This window comes from Pteropus medius, unplaced genomic scaffold, assembly GCF_902729225.1.
Source record: "Pteropus medius unplaced genomic scaffold, Ma_sr-lr_union100, whole genome shotgun sequence".
Classification (NCBI taxonomy): domain Eukaryota; kingdom Metazoa; phylum Chordata; class Mammalia; order Chiroptera; family Pteropodidae; genus Pteropus; species Pteropus medius.
This window is the reverse complement of record NW_024352785.1, coordinates 14,700,320-14,720,507: the sequence shown is the minus strand read 5'-3', so window position 1 is coordinate 14,720,507 and position 20,188 is coordinate 14,700,320. Positions and strand designations below refer to the sequence as shown.

Sequence of the window (20,188 nt, the reverse complement as noted above, 5' to 3'; positions counted from 1 at the left end):
ACAATCTACGTAAAAGGTGCAGATTTATGAAAGGGACTTATAGGTCACAGTACTCATTACTGCAGTTCTTGTAGCCATAAAAGACCATAATGTATGCTAAAGGAGTATGGAATGTAAATGAGAAAGAATCATTACGCCTCTTCCATACTTGGACCACTGTTTGCAGATTCTAGGTTTCAGACCTAAAGGAAGAAAATATAACTGTGGAAACAGTTTCAGACTTTTGAGACTTAAAAATCTTTTTACAGATAAGAAACAGCATGGGGAAGGGAGAAACGGAGAGAAGACATGCTTAGGATCACATGAGTAAGAACAAAAAACCATTTTGGTTTTACCAGCACAGTTCTGCCAGGTAGGCTAGACCACAGAGGAACTACAACTTGAAAATTTTATCAATAATTATGATCTAATGAGTTTACACTTTGAAAACAATATTACTAAGTTTAAAACAAGAACAACATCAACAAAAATACCTAGTCCATTACTCCCTTCCTGAAATATTCTCTTCACTTAGTTTCCTAACCACCATACACTCGGTTCTTTTTCATCTTCACTGGCTACACTTTTCTAAACTCTTATTTCATCTCTCTAAAACCTAAATTTACAGAGTCTTGAGGTATTCAGGATCTTTCTTAGCTATTTTTAGTTACTTCCAATTTTAGCTACTTCCATTTCTGGGTATGACAGACTAAGACACTAATAGAGAATATGATTAGGTCCCCACCACAACTCCCCACCAAAAAACAAAAACAAAACCATAAAACTTGTACGTGCTACAAAAAGCCATACCAGAAGGTAAAGAAGAATAAATGGAAGGCAGACGCTGATGGGGAGTCTAAGCTCACAAAGAGAGCTATACAAATAAGATAACATCTCTTCAGAGTGTAGCCTAAGACTAACTGTAGTCTGCCTGGTTCAAGAACAGTGATAGCAGAACCTATGGAAGAGTGTAGTCAGCATACCTTACCCACTGAGAGAGCAGGAGAAACCCAGAAGGGAAAGAACCCCTAACCTTGAACCACTCATACAAAGAACAGATTCAAAGCAGCTCACTAAAAGACAAAAGATCTGAACTGAGGCTGGAGCTGCCGTCAAAGAAACATAGTTTGAAATTAAAGCCAACCCCAAAAAATAACTGCTGAAATAAGCACTTACCGAAGAAAAATAATCAAACCCAGAATCTCTACTACTTAATCCTAATAATGTCCAGGGTTCAATCCAAAATTACCTGACATCCGTAGAACCAAGAAATAGAAACATTTTTCCCCTCCACAGGTAAAAATGGCTATTAGCACTATTCTCAATGATGTAAAAAAAAATCAATGAATTAAAATCTTATCAGAGGAAAAAAAAAAAAATCCCAGCTGAGAAATGGAAATAAAAAAGTGTTAACTGATCCAGCCGTAGAACATGAGTCACTGAGTGAAAGACAACAGTGTATTCTTATAGTCTTAAAGTTATCATCTCACAGATTACTGAATGATTCCAAAAAGAAAAAGGTGCCTTTAAAATGGAGAAATATGGCAGACAAAATGGAAACCAAGTGATTGGAACTGAGTATCACCAATAAAGGGACAAACATGGATGTGAGACAATGTACTATTATTGTATTACAGCATTACAGTTTTTCTATAGGTTTAAAATATTTTCCAAAAAGTTGGAGGGAAACACAAAAGAAAAAAAAAAAGCCAAAAGAAGACTATTACAAATCAGAGGGAAGAATTAAAACAGCTGTCTTGAGATCCTTTCACTTCCTTTACCAAGAGGAAATCCAGGGACAAATAGGTGTTGGGAGTTTAATCTCCTTGTTAATATTCTGATAACTGGTCCTCCTGGTAAACAGGCTAATGATTTTGGTTAGGAGGAAAGTCCTTATCTGAAGAATGCAAGATATTCCCTATTAAGGATGCTTACAGTTAACAAACCCAGAATCTATGGATTTATAAGGCACGGCACACTGGAAAAAATCATGTAAGCTACACAATCTTTGGTTACAGAACAGCAAAGTTTCAAAATCTAAATGCTCTCTGCTATGAGGTAACTGTGGGATCACGCAGAGTCCCAGATCTCTCCTTGCTTCCACCTGTGCCTTCTGATTGTATATATCCTCAAAACTATTAGTAAAGGTGAATTCTAGGTAATGTCTCTAATATGTGAGTCTGATTTGATGTTTCTTTGTTTTGGCTTACCAATAAAAGGTGAAACTGTCAAAAATAATTATAATCTTATTTTAACAACAGTCTTAATACTATACTTTAGTAGAATGACCGAATAAATGTTAATTTGAGACAAATAACTAACACAGTATACTTACAGGATAAATAAGGCATCTTTTACGACAAGGCAAATTTCTTTTTAAACATTCATAGGAAAAAACTAACAAAATCACAGTATTTAAAATTAGAGAATAACTTCAATAAATTTTTTTAAAAAGTATATATAACCAGAAATATCATAAAATTCTAATTGACATGTAAGTATATATGACAACAATCCTATCATCCAAGGGGTGTGTACCCTGGAAAACTTCTAAATGTACTCTTTGAAATAAGATTCTGTCTACTTTATAGAGTTGTGGTGAAAGTCAAATTATATATTGATATTTTGATGATGTATTATTTTACTTGTTTTTCCATACTACCTCTACAGATCATAATCTATACCATTTTCCCATTGACTCCCCCAGTGACGACTACTTAGAAACAAGCCATGAAGGAGCATGACACAAGGCAACCCTAACAACTGATGCAAGCTTAAAGGATGCTTTTAATAGTAGAGACTTGACCATGTAAAAATAAGAGTAGAATGAAACCAAAGGAAAAAGTTTTAAAATAGGGAAGTAAGAGTAACAGGAAGAGCAAGGTGTCAAAGAATATAAAAGTTCTCATTGTATAGGGGAAAGTAACAGTCTCAGAGAGAAGGAAGTTAAAACGAAAAAAAGGCAGAGTTAACTGAGTATATGTATTTAGCTATGAGGAATTAAAGAATCTAAAAACATGTTGTACATCTTTGGGCCTTTTTTCTCTAGAAGGCAAGTATCATGTTTATTATAGTACCTCACTCAATCTCTAAGAGGGTAGAATATAGATATATTTCAGAAGCTCTAGTCTTACTGAAGCAGTACAGTAAAGTGGTCAACACCATTAGCTTTATAATCAGTTATAAAGCCTAACAACTATTTGACCTTGGCCAAGTTGCTTAGCTTCTCTAAGCCTTGGTTTCCTATTCTGTAAAAGACAGGAATAATAATGGTATCTACCTCATGAGATGGTGATGATAAAACATAAAATATAGTATCTGGCACATAGTAAATATTCAGTAAAAGCTAGTTATACTACTGTTATTATTGAGGAAGGGATTTCATGTATATTTAGACTAATGTCAGTACATGTCTTAATTTTACTCTATTCTTCCCTAGCTAAGCAACTTAGGGATCTATAAAAGTTGATAAGCTACTTCAATTTCCAAAGAAAAACTAAACCTGTTTCAGAAGCCAGAATTTATATTAGTAACAAAGTTAAAAGTAAGAATACTATTAGAAAAGACAGCCAAGACTTGGTATTCATGCATTACAGTCTATAAAAATGGAACCTATGCTTTTACAGTATCATAAAGATCAGGGCTTTTTTTTTTTTTTTTTTTTTTCCTTTTGGCCAGAAAAGACAAACTCCCATTTCTAAAAATATCTCAGGTTTTCTTCTTGAGGAAGTCATCTTGCAACAAAATACCCTATTATCATAGAGAACAAGTATAGGACAGTATGTCATGAACAAGACTATAAAAATGTAGTGGTATATGAACCAAGGAAAAAAAATTCATCTGAGGAAACGAATAACTAAAGGTTTTCCCTCAAATTTAATTGAGACTGTGAATTTTCTCTTTTCTGACTATTTCTTTGATACTCCCACGTAAATGATAAACACTGAAGAAATTAAAATGACCTTTCATTTAAAAAAATGCTCTATGTATTTGCTTCTTTTAGAAAAGTAGATCCATTTTGTAAAAGAATCATAAATAAGCAATGAAATTTGACATATAAGAAAAGCAAACATATAGTCTTTTTCCTCTGGTTTTTATATTTAAATTTAATCCAGCTTTTAAACAGCATTTCAAAAAAGATGAATTCAGAGCATCCAATTCAGACCACCCTAATCACTGCCACAAATTCAAGGAATACACAAACACACACACACACACACACACACACACACACACACACACACACACACTCACACACACACATACACACACACACACACATACACACAGAATCAATTTTATAAATTCCAGGACTACATAGGTTATAAATTTCAGCTTTCTATGAGGCGGCAAGTCCACAGTGGTCTTATATATATAATCACAAGAAAAAAAGCAGAGAAAAACAAACAAGAAAACTCTCATTATGACGCAGTAATTTATAAACCCATGAACTTTACCACTGAGTCTGATTTCTTATTGCTGATGAGGTTTTAAGAATAACAGAAAACAAGTTTCATATACAGATCAAATAGGACAACTTTTCTTTCTGATTAAATTAAATCCGTTATTGATAGAAACAGAAGGAAAGTATTCTAAAGATTAATGACTATCTTTCGTTTTCAAACTCTTTGTATACTGCATATAGGCTTTCTTTTTTTAATTTTTTTTAGACGAGGCAACCCTTGGTTGACCTCATAGATTGCAATGACCTTGTCAGCTTACAATCCCTTATTTTTTTATTTTTTACACCTACAGCACCTGGTCTTCCTAGGTGGTCTCCCATCTAAGTACTAACCAGGCCTGACCCTGCTTAACTTCCAAAATCAGATGGGATCAGGCTTGTTCAGGGTGGCATGGCCATAGACTGCATATGGGCTTATTATATATAAGGTATCCTTTCCACGGTAAAATAAAATCAGCAATTATATAATAGCTCAAAGACTCTGAATAATTTAGGACTACAAAAATAACTATTCAGAAAAAATTACAGGGAAAAATTTAGGTTAGGAATGCAATAATTTATTAAGAAACTTGGTTACAAGAATGTGAAAGAGACAAAGGGATATATAATAATTCCTAATATTATTTTCAAAACAAAAATCTCTAAAGATTTTATTTCTCATAGGAATTTCATGGGGGAAAAAAAGGTATACGAAAAAACGTAAGGGATGTGTAATCGTAAGTGACACAAATGATAATTAAGAGGCAAACAGAATATTTTGACTGAATGACTGGAAAAAAAGGGGATTAAAACTTTGGGAAAGAAGATATCAAATGGATTTCATGAATTTTGTGGTCCTGTGAAAATAAAACAAATAAAAATTCCTCACACTAAAGTAGAATCATGTCCTCCATATGTTTCTATTCAGATTAACTGTGATAACTTTGACCTATAAAATACTTTACCATCCCTTCAAAAGGAAAAAGTGGTGAAAAACTCTGACAATCTAATTCAATTAAAATATTTTTAAAGAATTCTATCGTTCTTTTAGTTATCTCAAAACTTGGAGGTTATACCAAAATGTAAAAGTCAAACATACATGCAAAATGACCCTGTAATTAAGATAATTGCTGGTACCAAATGTTGTTTTTAAGTTCTGCAATAAAAGTCTCCCAGACATTTAATAGTATGTCATTTGGTAAATGAAAGTTTCCACAAAGTAAGAGCAGTGAGAAGACCTAAAAATTATTCTAGTGAAGAGTCTGGCTGAAAGAAACACAAATACAGATCATTTTAGTCCAACACTAATTTTATTTCAAGTTACTACAGAGCTGAATAAAATGCTGACACCACCACACAAAAATTTATTGAGTTGGCAATAGGCGAAGCATGATGTCAGCCACCAATATCCCCATCTACATTACCAAACAGCATGACCACTTTAATTCTTGAACTTAACTTAGACTTCTGCCTAAAGTTACAGTAAAAATAAAAATCTTAGGCATGAGGCATTATTAAACATAGATTGAGTTTAGTTTGGCATAGTTTTGACTCAAATTAGTCTAGTACTTTAACAAATTCAATATAAAAACATGGAAAAATGCAAGCTTAAATATATTACGATTTTCTAAATGTGTTACATTATTCACCAAACAAACCCATAAAATACGTCTTAGTAAATTTGCAGTAATATTCAAGTAAGTAACATCACACATACACAAATGCAGGCTGACATGAGACTCAGAAACATACCTATACAATACCCACACAATTCCTTACCTTCATGGCATGAATTTCTTCAAGCAATCGTTGGGCCCGTCTTTGGTTTTTTAACAGTGCATCTTCGGTACCCCTGCAAAAATAACATTATATATATAGCCAGGAAAAGCATTTATTATAGACTTATAATAAAAAGTCTCTTCATTTCTTTTAGAAAAGCATGATAAATCTCAAAATAACACTGTCGTGCTACCGTATCTTCCCACTACCTAACATGTACCCCAATTCACCAATGAACCCAAGTTTTTGGCAAAAATAAGCACCGTCCTGGCATATTAATAACTACTACAACTGACAGAGAGCTTGCCTTCTAATTCTTTAATGGGAAGGCCAAATAGTACTTTTTAATCAATCGGGTAATAGTACATTGCATTTAATGTAAGTTCCATATGCTACAATTAAAGGATGGATATAATTTCATTAAATGAAAATTTGTTCACTGCAATTAAATAAAATTTGTTCTCTGCAATTAAATAAAAAGATGGCACATATCTGATTAAGTCAGAGAAGAGGGAGATCTTCTGAAACATTTATGAAAGAAAGCACAAGAAATTACTCAGGAATAAAGCACATTTGAATACTTTGTAAACATGCTTAAAGCATAAAAGCTATAAATAACATACTTTTCCTATAATATTTGTGATAATGAAAATACAAAATACTATTTTTTCAAGGTATTGATAAATACTTCTATAAGGTACTGAAGATTTCAAATGAACAATTTGAGAAATAAAGTGATATAAAATCTTTATAATTGATTCAAAGTATTACTAGATTTATTAAACTTTATCAATATCTTAAAATAAATTTTAATAATACGAAACACATACATAACCCTAAAAAACTTTCATTCTGAAAAGGTTGAAAAGAGTTTTGAAAAAACAGAAGAATTCACCATGTACCTTAAGTGAATGTGGGTCAAACCATGTAAGGACATGCTGAAACAGCACATTTTATCTCACTCAGATATTTTCTAAATATAAAACGAAGTGCTGTATGAGTAATATATTTAATTATTCCTCTAGGTCCCACCCTCAGATTTTGTAAATACTGAGTAAAAACAACTTTTGACATTTTATTAGTCATAGGACCATTACTTTAAATGACTAACTTTTTTGACTTCAGTCTGCCAACACTCCTGACAAGTTTTCGGATAACCAAAACTCGGATTCTCTTCACTTCTTTTCTCATCTTCACGACCTTTGAGAATAAAGCCAAAATTAGAAAGGCTATTGATTAAAAAGAAACATACTTTACTTTGAGTCTTCATATTACAGACTACATTTAACCAAATTTTTGTTAAAATTTTTATCAGTTTGATAAAATCAAACTTCTTCCATAAACAAAGGAATAAAGGAATAAATCAACATTCTAAAGATGTGTCTGAGGACTTAAGAAACGAGTTATGATTTTTTAAAGACACAGCATACCCAGTGATTTGCACTTTAATATTACACGTCTTATTGGACTTGGCACATAATAAACCTGTGAGTTCCTTGAAATCAGAATGTCACATTCATCTTTGCATCCTTGTGGTTTAAAACAGAGCTTCACCCATAATGGTGGAAATTTAATTTGCTGAATAGTGTTTGTATGAACAAAAACAAATACGTGAAAATGATTATATTTTATTTGTTTACAGAGTATCTCTTGCATATATTTTTTGGAATAAATTATTTAAGGCATAACTTTAAAAGAAATGGCAAAAACACAAGGGCAGGCGGACATGAGCGCACCCACACACATACGCGCGAGCACACACACACAGCTAACATTTAAATTATCCCATTAGAGAACAACGCTGAACTCTGTGACCATAAAAATAGAATTATTGGCCAAGAGATGGAAATATTCTAATAATAAAGAACTACATATTATACTAGTACTTACTGCAATGGGATGCTATCATTTTGAGTTTATGTTTTGTCTATCATTGCTAGGAGCAATATATCTTATAATTCCTTCTGTAATGTCATTCTTCCTCTCCTCCACTTTAGGAACCACATAAAATTCAGTTCAAATATAATCTTTCTTGTGAAATCTTCCATGAGTTCTTCAGTTAGAGATAACCACTCCATCCTTGGCATTCCCCATATACTTTGTAGGTAGCATCTATCTCACTGTATTGTCACTAATTGCTTATGTGGCTATCTTTCTCTATAGCCTGTATACTCCTAGAAGTCAAGGGTTCTGCGATATTTAGTGTTTTCTGTGCCTTGCAAGAGTGCCTGGCACACACAATTCCTCAAATTCTTCTTGCCAAAATAAGAATATAAATATCATCCTTTAAGGCTCCTGTATTTGGCTGCAACACTCTCTCTTATCCTTCATTAATATCATTCACCTCCTTGTATTCCATTGAAGATATTGGCAATCAACTTACAATTTCTCTCCACCCTAAGTTTTGTCTTCATTCTGGGTGATGTAGATGTCCACTTGAATAACCCATCCAATATTATATCCTTGACTTCTTCTTTTCTACTGACTTAATCTCCTCCATCTCATTCACCTACTTCCATAGTCACATGGTAGTCCTTGTCATCACTCATAACTATTCTATTTCTAAAACCATCAATTCAAATACTGCACATTGAGATCACAACTTCTATCAGCTTGCTTGTTCAACTCCACCCACCACAATTGTTTATAACTTCACTGGGATCAGCAATTCATTGGTCCCTATTCTTTCTCTCAAACATTAGTCCTTTTCTTTTTTCTTTTGTCCAGTTTAGGTACATGATCAACACTTGCCAATACCTTAAACTCCCCTATCCCTCTGGTTAGCAATCCCTTCAGTTAATCTAGGATGAAAACAACATTCTGAGTTCTTTATCACAACACCACAAAAGCCAGGAAATACTTGAAACTTTTGATCTACTATAAATTCATCTTATGTAACTTCGAATGGGCTCCATATACTTCCTAGCAACCTTACATAGTCTACAATGACTATTTTAAACTTGTGCCTACTTTCCTAAAACAACTGACTTTCCTCTTCATGTCTCTCAATTTAATGGAGAAAATAAACATCAGACGGGAACCACCATCTTTCTACTACCATGAATGCAACTTTACTTTCATCACCCACCCTCTTTCATTAATAAAGTTACAATAGAATAACTACACCTATTTGAGGTTAATCTTTCAACTGTGCTTTGGATCCCATCCTTTCTGCCATCCTAGAACCCTTACTATAAACCAGGGGTCCCTAAAACCTGGAGGAGCAGTACAGGTCCGTAGCCTGTTAGGAACCAGCCTGCACAGCAGGAGGTGAGTGGCAGGTGGGGGAGCAAAGCTTCATCTGTATTTGCTGCCACTTCCCAGTGCTAATAGTGCCTCAGCTCTACCTCAGAGCATCAGGCATTAGATTCTCAAAGGAGCACCAGTCTCTGGTTCAAAAAAAGTTGAGGACCGCTACCAAAGACTATCTCTTTACTTTAGTACTGCCAGTCTCTTAAATGGCTGTTTCCGACTAATTTTTATCAAGCTTGAATCGTTTTCATTAAAGACAAAAGATCCTTACTACAAAGTTCACTAGGAGCACTCTCTCTCTTCAATTGCCTCAAAGTCAAGCTTTTAGAGATGTTGAAACTCACTATCTCCATTTCTGCATGCCACATAATTCGCTTGTGGAATTCATCTGTGGTGTCCAGGATATCAATGATTTCTAAAAGTCTCTGAATTCTAAAGGAATCTTTCAGACTTCATTTTACTTGAAATCTCAGCAGTATTTGACACTGTTTTCCATTTTCTCCTTCTTGAAATACTTTTCCCTTGGCTTCCATGACACATGCCAGAATACTTTCATGGTTTTCCTTCTTCCTCTCTAACCATTCCATTTTGGTCTTCTTTGAAGGCTCATCTACCTCTAACCAGTCATGAAATGTTAAGAGTTCAATGGACAGTCCTAGACCAGCTCTTCTTTTCATGATACATTTTTTAGCCCTAAGTGACCTTAAATGTGTATATTGCTTCAATGTGCCACCTAAATAAAGATGACTGAAAAATTTCTACCTTCAGCTGAGATTTCACTTTTAGCTCCAGACTCTAATTTGCAACTGTCTACTTAACACTTCCTTTTGAGTATGCTTAAAATCACCTCCATTTCACACTTGAATTTATGTTCTTCACTCTCAACTGGATTGCCCCCGCCCCCCATTTTTTTAGTGTTTCATGTTTTAAGGAATAGAACAATCCTTTCAGTTATGAACCAAAACCAACTTAGGGCTCATTATAAGTAACTGTCATTTCTAAATCTCTCACAATAAATCTATTACCAAGCCCTATTAATTTTATCTCCTAGTTATCTTTCAAACTGTACCATTTTTTTTCTATCTTGACCTCCTAAATCTCCTGGTTGAGTTAATGGCAACTGGTTTCTCTATATCCACTCTTGTCCCTCACCAATCAGTTATCCATAACTCAGTAAGAATACATTTTTAACACACAGACTTCGTGTCACACCTTTATTTACCTCTCTTCAATAGTTTCCAATTGTTCTTTGGACAGGCCTTCTTTTAGTCCTTCAGCCTTATCACACTCACATCTTCACACCTGCTGTTTTCTCTGGTAGGAATGCTCTTTCCTTCAATGTCAACTTGTTAATGTCTTCTAGGCTTTTTACTTTTGGCTCAGTTATCATTTCTCAATAAAGTCCTTTTTGGCCTCCCTATAGTCAAAGTTCCAAATTATAAGCACTTACAGTGCTTCTAGAACTTATGATCATTATTTTAAGTTTAATATTTTACTTTTGATCTGATTATCTTTAATGTGTCTTTTTCCCAGTAAGTTATAAAATCAATGAAGGACAAGTATCTTGTTTTATTCAACACTGCATCTTAATACCTAACATAGTAGATGGCACAGAGTTAAGTGTTCAATAAATATTTGTTAAATAAATGACCAAAAAGGTAGCAATACTCGCTTGTTCATTCACCGTTTCAAATGCATACTACAGTAACAGAATGCAGAGTAATCAGGTTTCTTTCCCACTAGATATGTTAATCTCTTTGGAAACTGTTTCAAAGTTAGATTAAGAAAAAAACGCTACTTGCAAAAATGAAAAGCCACGTAGACTAGGTTTAACTAAACTTAACTAATAAGCAGTGGGCACAGTGGGCCCTTGGTTACATTCCAATCATGAGAAAGCTATATTCCAATTTTAAAATTCCAATTTAAGAAGTACTATGTTTGTCATTACTGCATAAGGGAATTCTAAAAGCAAAGGGAATGCTTCATGTACTTAGTTTCATGCCAATGCCAAAAAATGCTTTTCTAGGTTTATTAACTTTCTTAGCATCTGTGTATAGACAGTAGGAAAATTAGATAAGTTTAGGATATTAAAAAATAATTATATTCATTTTATTTAAAAATGGAATTATACTTTTATTTTTCTCACAACTGCTCATTCTAATCACTTAGCTTTCTCCAAGTATTTAAGTTTATTTTTGCAAAACTGACAAACAGCTATCAGTAGCCTTTTAGTTAGAATTTAAAGGATTGCCAATTCATTTGTCATCCAGGAATTATGAAGCTGGTTGACAGATAACCCATAAGTCAACAAATGGTCCTAAAACAACCAATATTATCAAAGGACCAATGCACTGCTTAAAGGCAATACAGGTGAATTAAAGGTGAAATTCGCCAATCAAAAGTAAATAGAACTATCACTGTTAGAAATGCAATAAGAGTATGATATTGTTTGAGAGGGAAAGAAGGAAAGAAACGTGAGCAAGGAGAGAACAGAAGCATTATAATGGAAATGAAATGTGCTGACAGAAGAAATAAAGTAAAAGAAAAGTGGAAGGAAATAGAGTTAGAAGACTCTTTATATCAGAATATATCACAAGGTCATGATCACCAAGACTGACAAGCCTAAGTTGAATGCTTCCAAGCATCAAAAGAATGTATTTAATACACTCTCTAAGAGCAGAAGAAAAAGAGTTAAGATGTGTGCTAGCACTCTCCACCATCCCCCAACCACGTGCTGACAGTGAAGTATCACCTCGAACCTACACATACAGATGCCACCAGTAAACCTGGTAAAATTTCAACACAGTAATGTTATCCGGATCACCTCTTGGGTAGACAATACAAAAATATGATCGTAAATTAAGTGGAACGCTAATACATCTACTTAAAAAGACCATGTGTGCATGTTGAGATAACACAAATATAGGAAAGGAAACCAATAAGAGCAAAAGTGGGCAGTGTCCAACTCAAGAAGATTCCAAAGAAGGGTTGAAATTCAAATTGTACTGGAATAACTCAATTTTGGGGACAGATGTATCACAGCCCAATATGAATCATATAACTAAAAAACTTTCTGTGGTTCTACATTCTAAGCAGCTGATGTAGATCAGCAGACAGGAAAAAAAATGTTTTACTTTGTGAGCCTTTCTGTCCACGTTCGACATATTTCTTAAACTAGCTTTATCCTTAATATAGTCTAAACTTGTGGTTAATGTAAACTTGCTTTTGAGAGAATGAGCTGTACTTTTAGGATGATAATGATAGCAAGTTTCTGCTCTACAAAGCTGAGAGAAAACTTCGGTCCACAAAATAAATGCAATTTGAGGTGACTTTTTTTTTTTTGCATTTAAATGTTTTTATTAAAGTTTAAAGTAGGTGTGTTTAAATTACAATATTCCTACTTAAAAAAAAACAATTTATTTTCCAATTACAGTTGACATACACTATATCAGCTTCAGGTGTACGAAATGGTGATTAGACATTTATACCTTATAAAGTACTCACCTGGATAAGTCTAGTACCCGTCTGACGCCATACATAGTTATTACAATATTATTGACTATGGTCTCTATGCTGTACTTTACATCCCTACGACTATTTTTATAACTGGCAATTTGGATGACGGTTGGGGTGATGGGTGGATTGACTCTTAGTTGACTATCTGCTAGCCAGTCAACCAAGCAGTCTCTTTTGGCAAAGTAATGACTTTGCCATTCATTTGAATTAACCTGTTACAAAATCCCATGGTTAGAAGAAGATAAGTACTCCAAGAGTTAGTATTGTTCTAGGGGAGTTTTCAGAACTAAGAAAAATTTGAGTATATTTGTGTTTCTTAGAATACACTAAGACTTGTGGTTGTTCATTAGTCATCTATCAGATTGGCAAATACAAACGCTGTGACAACACTTTCTGTTGGCAAGGCTGTGAGAAAGCAGGCACTTTCATACATTGCTGGTAGGAATGCAAATTAGTATACTCTTTCCAGAGGAAACTTTGGCAATATCTAACAAAATCCTGCTTCTAGGAATCTATCTAGAAGACGCACCCCCAACAATAGCAAAAAGCTATGTGCAAGACTATTCACTGCAACAGTCTAACAAAATGTTGAATAAAAGATAAAATACTATATAAAGTATACACAATGTAGTATTTTAAATCAATGCAGGAGATCTGCATGTATTACCATAGATATACCTTGAAAATAATGTTTGGTGAAAAGAGTAACTTTTAGAGTGATATGCGTAGTATGATACTACTTTTATACAGTATGATACCACACATGCAAAATTTAAAAATATACAACACAACAATACACACTGAGTATAAGCATGGGTATATGTGTAACTAAAATTATGAAAAATATTGGTGAGAAAATAATTCACTAAATGAGTAATAATTATTTCTAAAGTGGAAAATACAGTGGGTAGAATTAAGCATTATAATATGGCAAAATATTGACATCTGCTAAATATAGGAAGTGGATTAAAGGACATTTGTTAGATCGTTTTCCATATTTGAACTATTTTATAATTAATGAAATTATGGTTTTATATGGAGGACTTCTAATTTGGCCATTTGGATGAAAACTTATTGCTGAAATATACTTTTTATTTCTAATGAGCAACAATTTAAAAATTCTAGAGTGGTTGGTATTTATCTACAATTAATCATTTTTGAGAATATACTGCCACCTAGCAAAACTTCCCAGAATAGTTTAACAACCAAACAAAATATAGTTCTCTTCGTATGGATGGACCCTGATTTACTGTATTTCAGTAAAAATTCTTAAAAAGTACTACATACTCCATTATGAAATAGGAGCTTTGCAACTTCAAAAGCAAAAATGTAGTTTTTTAATATTCTTATTTTTGTTCTCTGGCACTTTAGTTTCTACCTTTACTATCACAAGAAATAGAAAGCAACTTTCTAGTGGGTTTGTTGGTAATGTGCTGTCAAGAATAACACAATGTCAGTTTCATATAAAAGCCCCCGACTCTCCTATGAGATTAGAATAAGTACCTGGTCAGATGGTTTCATCTCCTAATACTGATTTTACATAACACTGCTGCCTTAAAAAAAGATGATTGGGGCAAACTCCGCTTTAGTTTTTCAAACTCTAGTTTTTTTAAAAAAACAACAGAAGTGTTGTTTTCTATTGTGCGTCCTTTCTCTAGTTCTAGTGAAAAGGACAAAAAAAAAGTCTGCATTTATGAGATTCCCTCATTTGATTAGGTCACTCAAGCTGAGCTATCCATACTTTCTTCTGTCCAACAAGTATTTACTTATTACTACCTGTAGACAAGGTACAACGCTAGAGGTTAGGGAAGTTGCTTTAAGGTGGTTAAATATCTCTACATAAAGTACTAGTAAAGATAAAAAATGCATTAAATAATCACGAGATGAAGTAAAAATAGTTTATTTTTTCTAAAAAGGTAAAATTTTACATTACTTCAGAAAATAAGCATATTTTAAGGACCTAGAGTCAGGATGTATTTTATAAATGTCAGCCTTTATCCTTGGAATTTTCTGAAAAGAGTGGAATTATTAAGGGTAAAAGATACTAAAAATTAGCATAATAGGTGACTCTACAGGAAGGCCTTTATTTTCACAAAAGACATTTTGGGTAATTAAATATACTGCCAGTTAGATGGCCACATAACTTTATAAAGGAAAAAAATTAATTAAAAATTATAAAACAAGGATTCCAATCATATAAATCATAGATATGAGTACCAACATCCCAAAGATAGTAACAGAGATTTATTAACATTTGGGAATCTGATGAAACCTATGGACAGACATATAAACACAAAATTACACATAATATCACGTAGTTACAGGATCCTTGAAATACATTCCTGGATCTCAGAAGAGCTAATTTAAGTTATTAAGGATCATAAAAATAATGCCTCAAGTTACTCATTCAACAGATAGTTACTGAACATATGATGGTGAGCAAAAACTTAGGTGGAGGGAATAAGAAATCTCACATTCACACACACACAGTCACACACACAACACAATTACTACGAGTGATGAAGAGAAGTAAATGGTGCTATAAGAGCTTATAAAAGGGGTAAATGAAAGTCAAGAATGGTTTCCCTAAGAAGTGACAAGTGAAGATGAAGTATGAAATGGATAATGACAGGAAAAGGAGTCTCGGGTAAAAGGAACAGCATATGCAAAGGATCTGTAGAGTGCTATACCAGATAGTGGAGGAAGGCCAGTGTAGATGAAGTACAGAGACTGAGGTGGTGGTGATGGTGGGGGAGTTGTATAATAGAAGGTAGAGAGATTGACCTTGTTTAGATTGGTCTTTACCAAAAGTAACAGAAAGCCACCAGATAGACTTTAAGCAAGGAAGGCACATGATTAATGTTTTGAAGACAGAACTCCAGCTCTACTATGGAGATGAGACTGGAGAGAGAAGAGTTACAGTAAGTAGCTGGAAGGCTAGTACAGTGTTCTGGTGGGCGATATAACTTGGACTAGGATAAGGGTAGTGATGGAAAAGTAATGGGAAGATCTGAAAGATAATTTGTATCTGAACTCTTTCACATACACTTCTTCCTTAAAGAAGTTAATTCATTTCTTTCACTAATTTTTTATGAGACTGTTTCCCTTAGTTTCCATGAACTATTTTATAGTAACAACGTTACAATTTATCTGTAATATATACTATATTATTTTTCCTAATTGATTGTCTTTCCCTCCTCCCAACCCCTGCTTTGGGATATTTTTCAATTTTTATGTAGACAAATCTATATTTGTTTTTCCATTTGTAATTTTTATCCATTAATTTAAAATTATAACACTTTCTATCACCTTCGTTTTTGTTCTTTTCTCCTCACCTTCATATTAGTAAGTCATATAAGATTTACTTGAGTGTGGGACATGTATACCTCCTAATTTCTAAGTTCATTTAGTCATACAACAAACATTTATAGAGTGAATAATGTTGTAGGTGACATATAACATTGATATACATACAAAAAAGGAACAGGTAAACAAGTGTTCGCACAGTAGAAAGCACTCTGGTTGCACAAAAAATAATCTAGTCCAGACTTAGATGAATTAGTGAAGGCTTCCTAAAGATCAAATTTTAACTGTTTTGAAGAGGCCTGTAAATCAGCTAAGTGGAAAAAGAAAGAGCCTTAAGTGAGGAGTGGTAAATGATTGTCATTACTACTCTCAGAGTAATTTCAAAATTGAACAGGAAGTTCACTAGTATTTCCATTGAATCCCCAAAGACATCACTCTAATTAAGGTCTTTTATATCTCATAGGTAATCTTAAGGAAAAAAAGCCCACCAAATGTTTTCCATAACTAGCACAAACTTAATGTATGTTTATTAATACATACTAAATGCCTTCAGGTTTCTCTCTTTAATAAGTTCTATACTCCACCACCAAGCGAAATCGACTTATGAACCTGGCATTAAGAAAGTAATATATTTGTTTTACTTCCTACATCATCCTACAAGTTCTCATCAATGGAGAGGTATCTACCCCTATACCATCTAAAGGGTTTCCTGCTACCATCACTTCCCTGTTCATACTAGCCCCTCTGCTGGGAATGCCCTCTTCCCTTCCATTGAATCACTGACTGCAATTCTAGAATAAGATCCTTAAACACCAAGAATAAATATCACTCACTCCATTTTGCCTTCTTTGGAAACTTTTCTGCATTATTTTTTTTGGGGGGGGGGCATTATTCTGTTTCATACATGGGTGCTGCTTACCCTTTCTTATCTGAGTATAGGCTACTTGAAAATAGAAAGCGTGTCTTACACAACTGTGTAATATGAACAGTGATTTGCTTATAGCAGCTACATGAATACAGAGGATAAAGCACTTCTTTGGCTGTAGCTATAAGGTCCTCATTTTATCCTTGCTTTTCCAGCTTACTTTTAGTTCTCAGATGACATACGACTCCCCTGAATAGAAGCAGAAACTAGAAACTGGAAAGGGAGTAGTAGCAGAAATGAAAGCCTGGTGACATTTGCACGTTATAGTGTAGGTGATGAGGACAAATATTTGAAGAGACTGGATTTAAGAGAATGAGATAAGGGAAATTGGGGACAGCAAGTGTAAATAGTTCTTAAAGTTGTGCTGTAAATGAAAGAAATGGTAGAGTACCTAAAAGAAGAAATGAAGCATTGAGCGTAAACGATACAATCTCACTGAAGATCAGCAATTTCTTACAAAAGCTACATCTTTTAACCCCTTCCCGTCATTTTCGGCAGTCAATAAAAGGCGGGTAATGTGTACTGAGACTCCATTGTCAGACACTGCACATTCTAGTTAATTTCATTCTCACAACCTTATGAGGAAGGTAATTATACTATCATGAGTTTCGTTTTACAGGCAACAGTGAATACAAAGATTAAATGAATTCCCCAAGTCCCACGGATAAAAATTCAGGGGCCTGAGGGCCACAGGCCCGGCTCTCGCTTCGGCCACCTAGAAACCGTGAAGGGGATTATCGCTGCCATGCTCTGAGTTCCAGAAAGGCAGCCAGGGCCCACAAAGAAGCTCCTGTAGTTCCACTCCCTACCCTCGCTCCCAGCCAGAAAGTTGGCCTTCAGAAAGACGCAGAAGAGCTCTTCTGAAGGTCCTCAAGGTCATCCCCACAGCTTCCCAGACCTCGCTGCTCACCTCGTTATTTAGATTGAGAGTCCCCGGTTGAGCCATCGTAGGTCTAGAAAGAGGATCTGCTGCTGCCGGCACGTGAACTGTGTCTTCCATATTGCGGCTACGTCACCACGCCCCCTCAACGGCAGCCTCTTCCGCCCAAAACTCTTCGGCACGAGCCGCTGTAAGAATAAAAGAGACGCGGACTCTTTGAAGGGAAGGACGGAACTGTAGGAGAACAACTTCCGGAGCAGAAGGCTACGCGCCGTAATTACGTGTTCCTATGGAAACCAGGCGCGGGCAGGGGCGGCAACTGGACCCTCTGCGGTCTGTTTGTTTCCAGGTATAGAAGTTTTTCAAGTTGCTAATTTTATTATATTCATTTGTACACTAGGCCCGCTTTGTAAGGACATAGGTTTTTATGTCGCAATGGAGGTGAAAGAGCTCGTGTGAAAGCATTAGTAAAATCACCATTTTTTGCCCCGAATTTTTATCTAGCGTTTGTGAAGAGTCCTGTAATTCCAACCAACAAGAATGCCTTATCAGATACAGCTTTTTATCCCAGACTCACATTATAACTGAGGCATGGGCATGTTTTCCTGCTCACTTTTAGAAAGTTTAAATTTAGATAATAAATGTTTCAAGCAAAACCAGGTTGCACATTTGCTGCTGCGTGTAGGAATGACTATTTTGAAGTATTAGCCTGCAGGCACAGAACACGAGGGAGTGAGTCTGAATTAGGTAATATATTGATTAGTAATTAACACCTGTAATACTGAGGGTTAAAATTAGTCAAGTGCTGGGACATACGCTTTGCATGAATTATCTCCAAAATATTCACAAATCCAACAAGATAGGAACTATTATTTTCATTTCACAGATGTGGAAACTCTTTTCCGAGGAGTCAAGTGTCTGGCCCAGAGCTGTCCAGCTGGAGCCAACCACTACTGTAGGACTCCAGGACTGGTTACTAATCTGCGAGGCCCAGTGCAAAATGGAAATGCAGAATCCCTCATTCAAAAAGTAGGAAAAAGTTTCTTCTTTTATTCCATGGTGTCTCTTGACATGGTATATGTTTTGAATTTGATATTTAATCTGGTACTGCCTTAATCACAGGAATACTGGTGGGTTAGTGCACACCCTCATAGGTGCCTGGGACCCTTGCCCCAGGACTCAGGGAGGAATGTATGTACTGGAACAAGGTGGCAGCAAATGATTGGCAAAGACAAGGAAATGAGAAGCCAGAAAACCCACAGGGAGGATGTGGGTGATGTATGTTCCATTGTCCCACTGCACTAAGAAAACTTAAATTCATAGATAAAATTATTAAGGATTGTAAGACTCCGATGAAAGAACATTTAAGCTAAGCTTACTTCTGAGCCTCTGTCCAAGAGATAGTACTGTCAATGCTCTTAACTGGTGATTCTATACTCAATACACAGTAACTCAGACTTGTATTTGGATTAATGTTCTTTTAGTTTAATGAATCATTTGGGCACAAACAAATTTATGGCTGTCTTCCTATTTCACTAGTGTCAGCTAAAGGTAGTTTTTGCCATTAACAAATTGTACACTGAATTGTAATTGTTTCCCTATTCATCAACTTCCCTTTATTAAAGCCGAGCTCCTGGAGTATAGGAGTTTTTTTTTCAACCCAAGTGAGTCATAGACACTCGTAAATAAATACATAGGAAAGGATGTCTTCAAGATAAATGTAGAGCCTTATGGAAAATGTGTTTTCTAATTTGGGAGATAGATGTTATTATAATTTCATAATGCTTCAGAAAATGTATTCTTAATATGAAGTTTGTAGCTCTTAAAGGCTCAGTAGTGTTTACTCTTGACCACACTTCTTATTCTCTAACACCTCATATTTCTAGCAACTACTGTCTCCTTCAGCTGAGCATTTGTTTTCTACCTTTTCTTAGCCCAAGCCCTCTCTTTTGCCTAAGATGCCCCCTCTGCCAGATACACTTTCTCAAGCACTACCTTTCAAGACCAGGTTAAATTCTATCCATTCTTTTTAAGAATCCTTTCCATAGACCCCAACAAAAGTTAATTTTTCTCATTCTTATATTATCTACAATAGTCAAATTTGAAATTT

At 34.8% G+C, this 20,188-nt stretch overlaps 1 protein-coding gene, 1 long non-coding RNA gene and 1 pseudogene across 9 annotated transcripts in view; 1 reads left to right on the top strand and 2 right to left on the bottom strand.

Moving 5' to 3' along the window:
- The window catches only part of SRFBP1 (serum response factor binding protein 1), a 56,207-nt gene extending 37,921 nt beyond the window's left edge, over positions 1 to 18,286 (bottom strand). For 2 of the 3 annotated variants that reach the window (XM_039848529.1, XM_039848530.1), the window contains exons 1-3: positions 18,109 to 18,286; positions 7,311 to 7,399; positions 6,200 to 6,272 (exon numbers count right to left, since the gene is read on the bottom strand). In XM_039848529.1, coding sequence (XP_039704463.1) covers positions 6,200 to 6,272; positions 7,311 to 7,399; positions 18,109 to 18,198 — 252 coding nt within the window. In that variant the 5' untranslated portion in view covers positions 18,199 to 18,286. The remainder of the gene's footprint in view (positions 1 to 6,199; positions 6,273 to 7,310; positions 7,400 to 18,108) is intronic. The other variant, XM_039848531.1, reaches the window with a different exon arrangement.
- Positions 4,726 to 4,844, bottom strand: LOC120591077 (uncharacterized; annotated as a pseudogene).
- A 44-nt stretch (positions 18,287 to 18,330) lies between the features above and the next one.
- The window catches only part of LOC120590872 (uncharacterized), a 103,980-nt gene continuing 102,122 nt past the window's right edge, over positions 18,331 to 20,188 (top strand). For 3 of the 6 annotated variants that reach the window (XR_005649796.1, XR_005649794.1, XR_005649791.1), the window contains exons 1-2: positions 18,348 to 18,427; positions 18,965 to 19,107. This is a non-coding gene — a long non-coding RNA (uncharacterized LOC120590872). Of the gene's footprint in view, positions 18,428 to 18,964; positions 19,108 to 20,188 lie in introns of all 6 variants that reach the window. The other 3 variants (XR_005649792.1, XR_005649793.1, XR_005649795.1) reach the window with 3 other exon arrangements.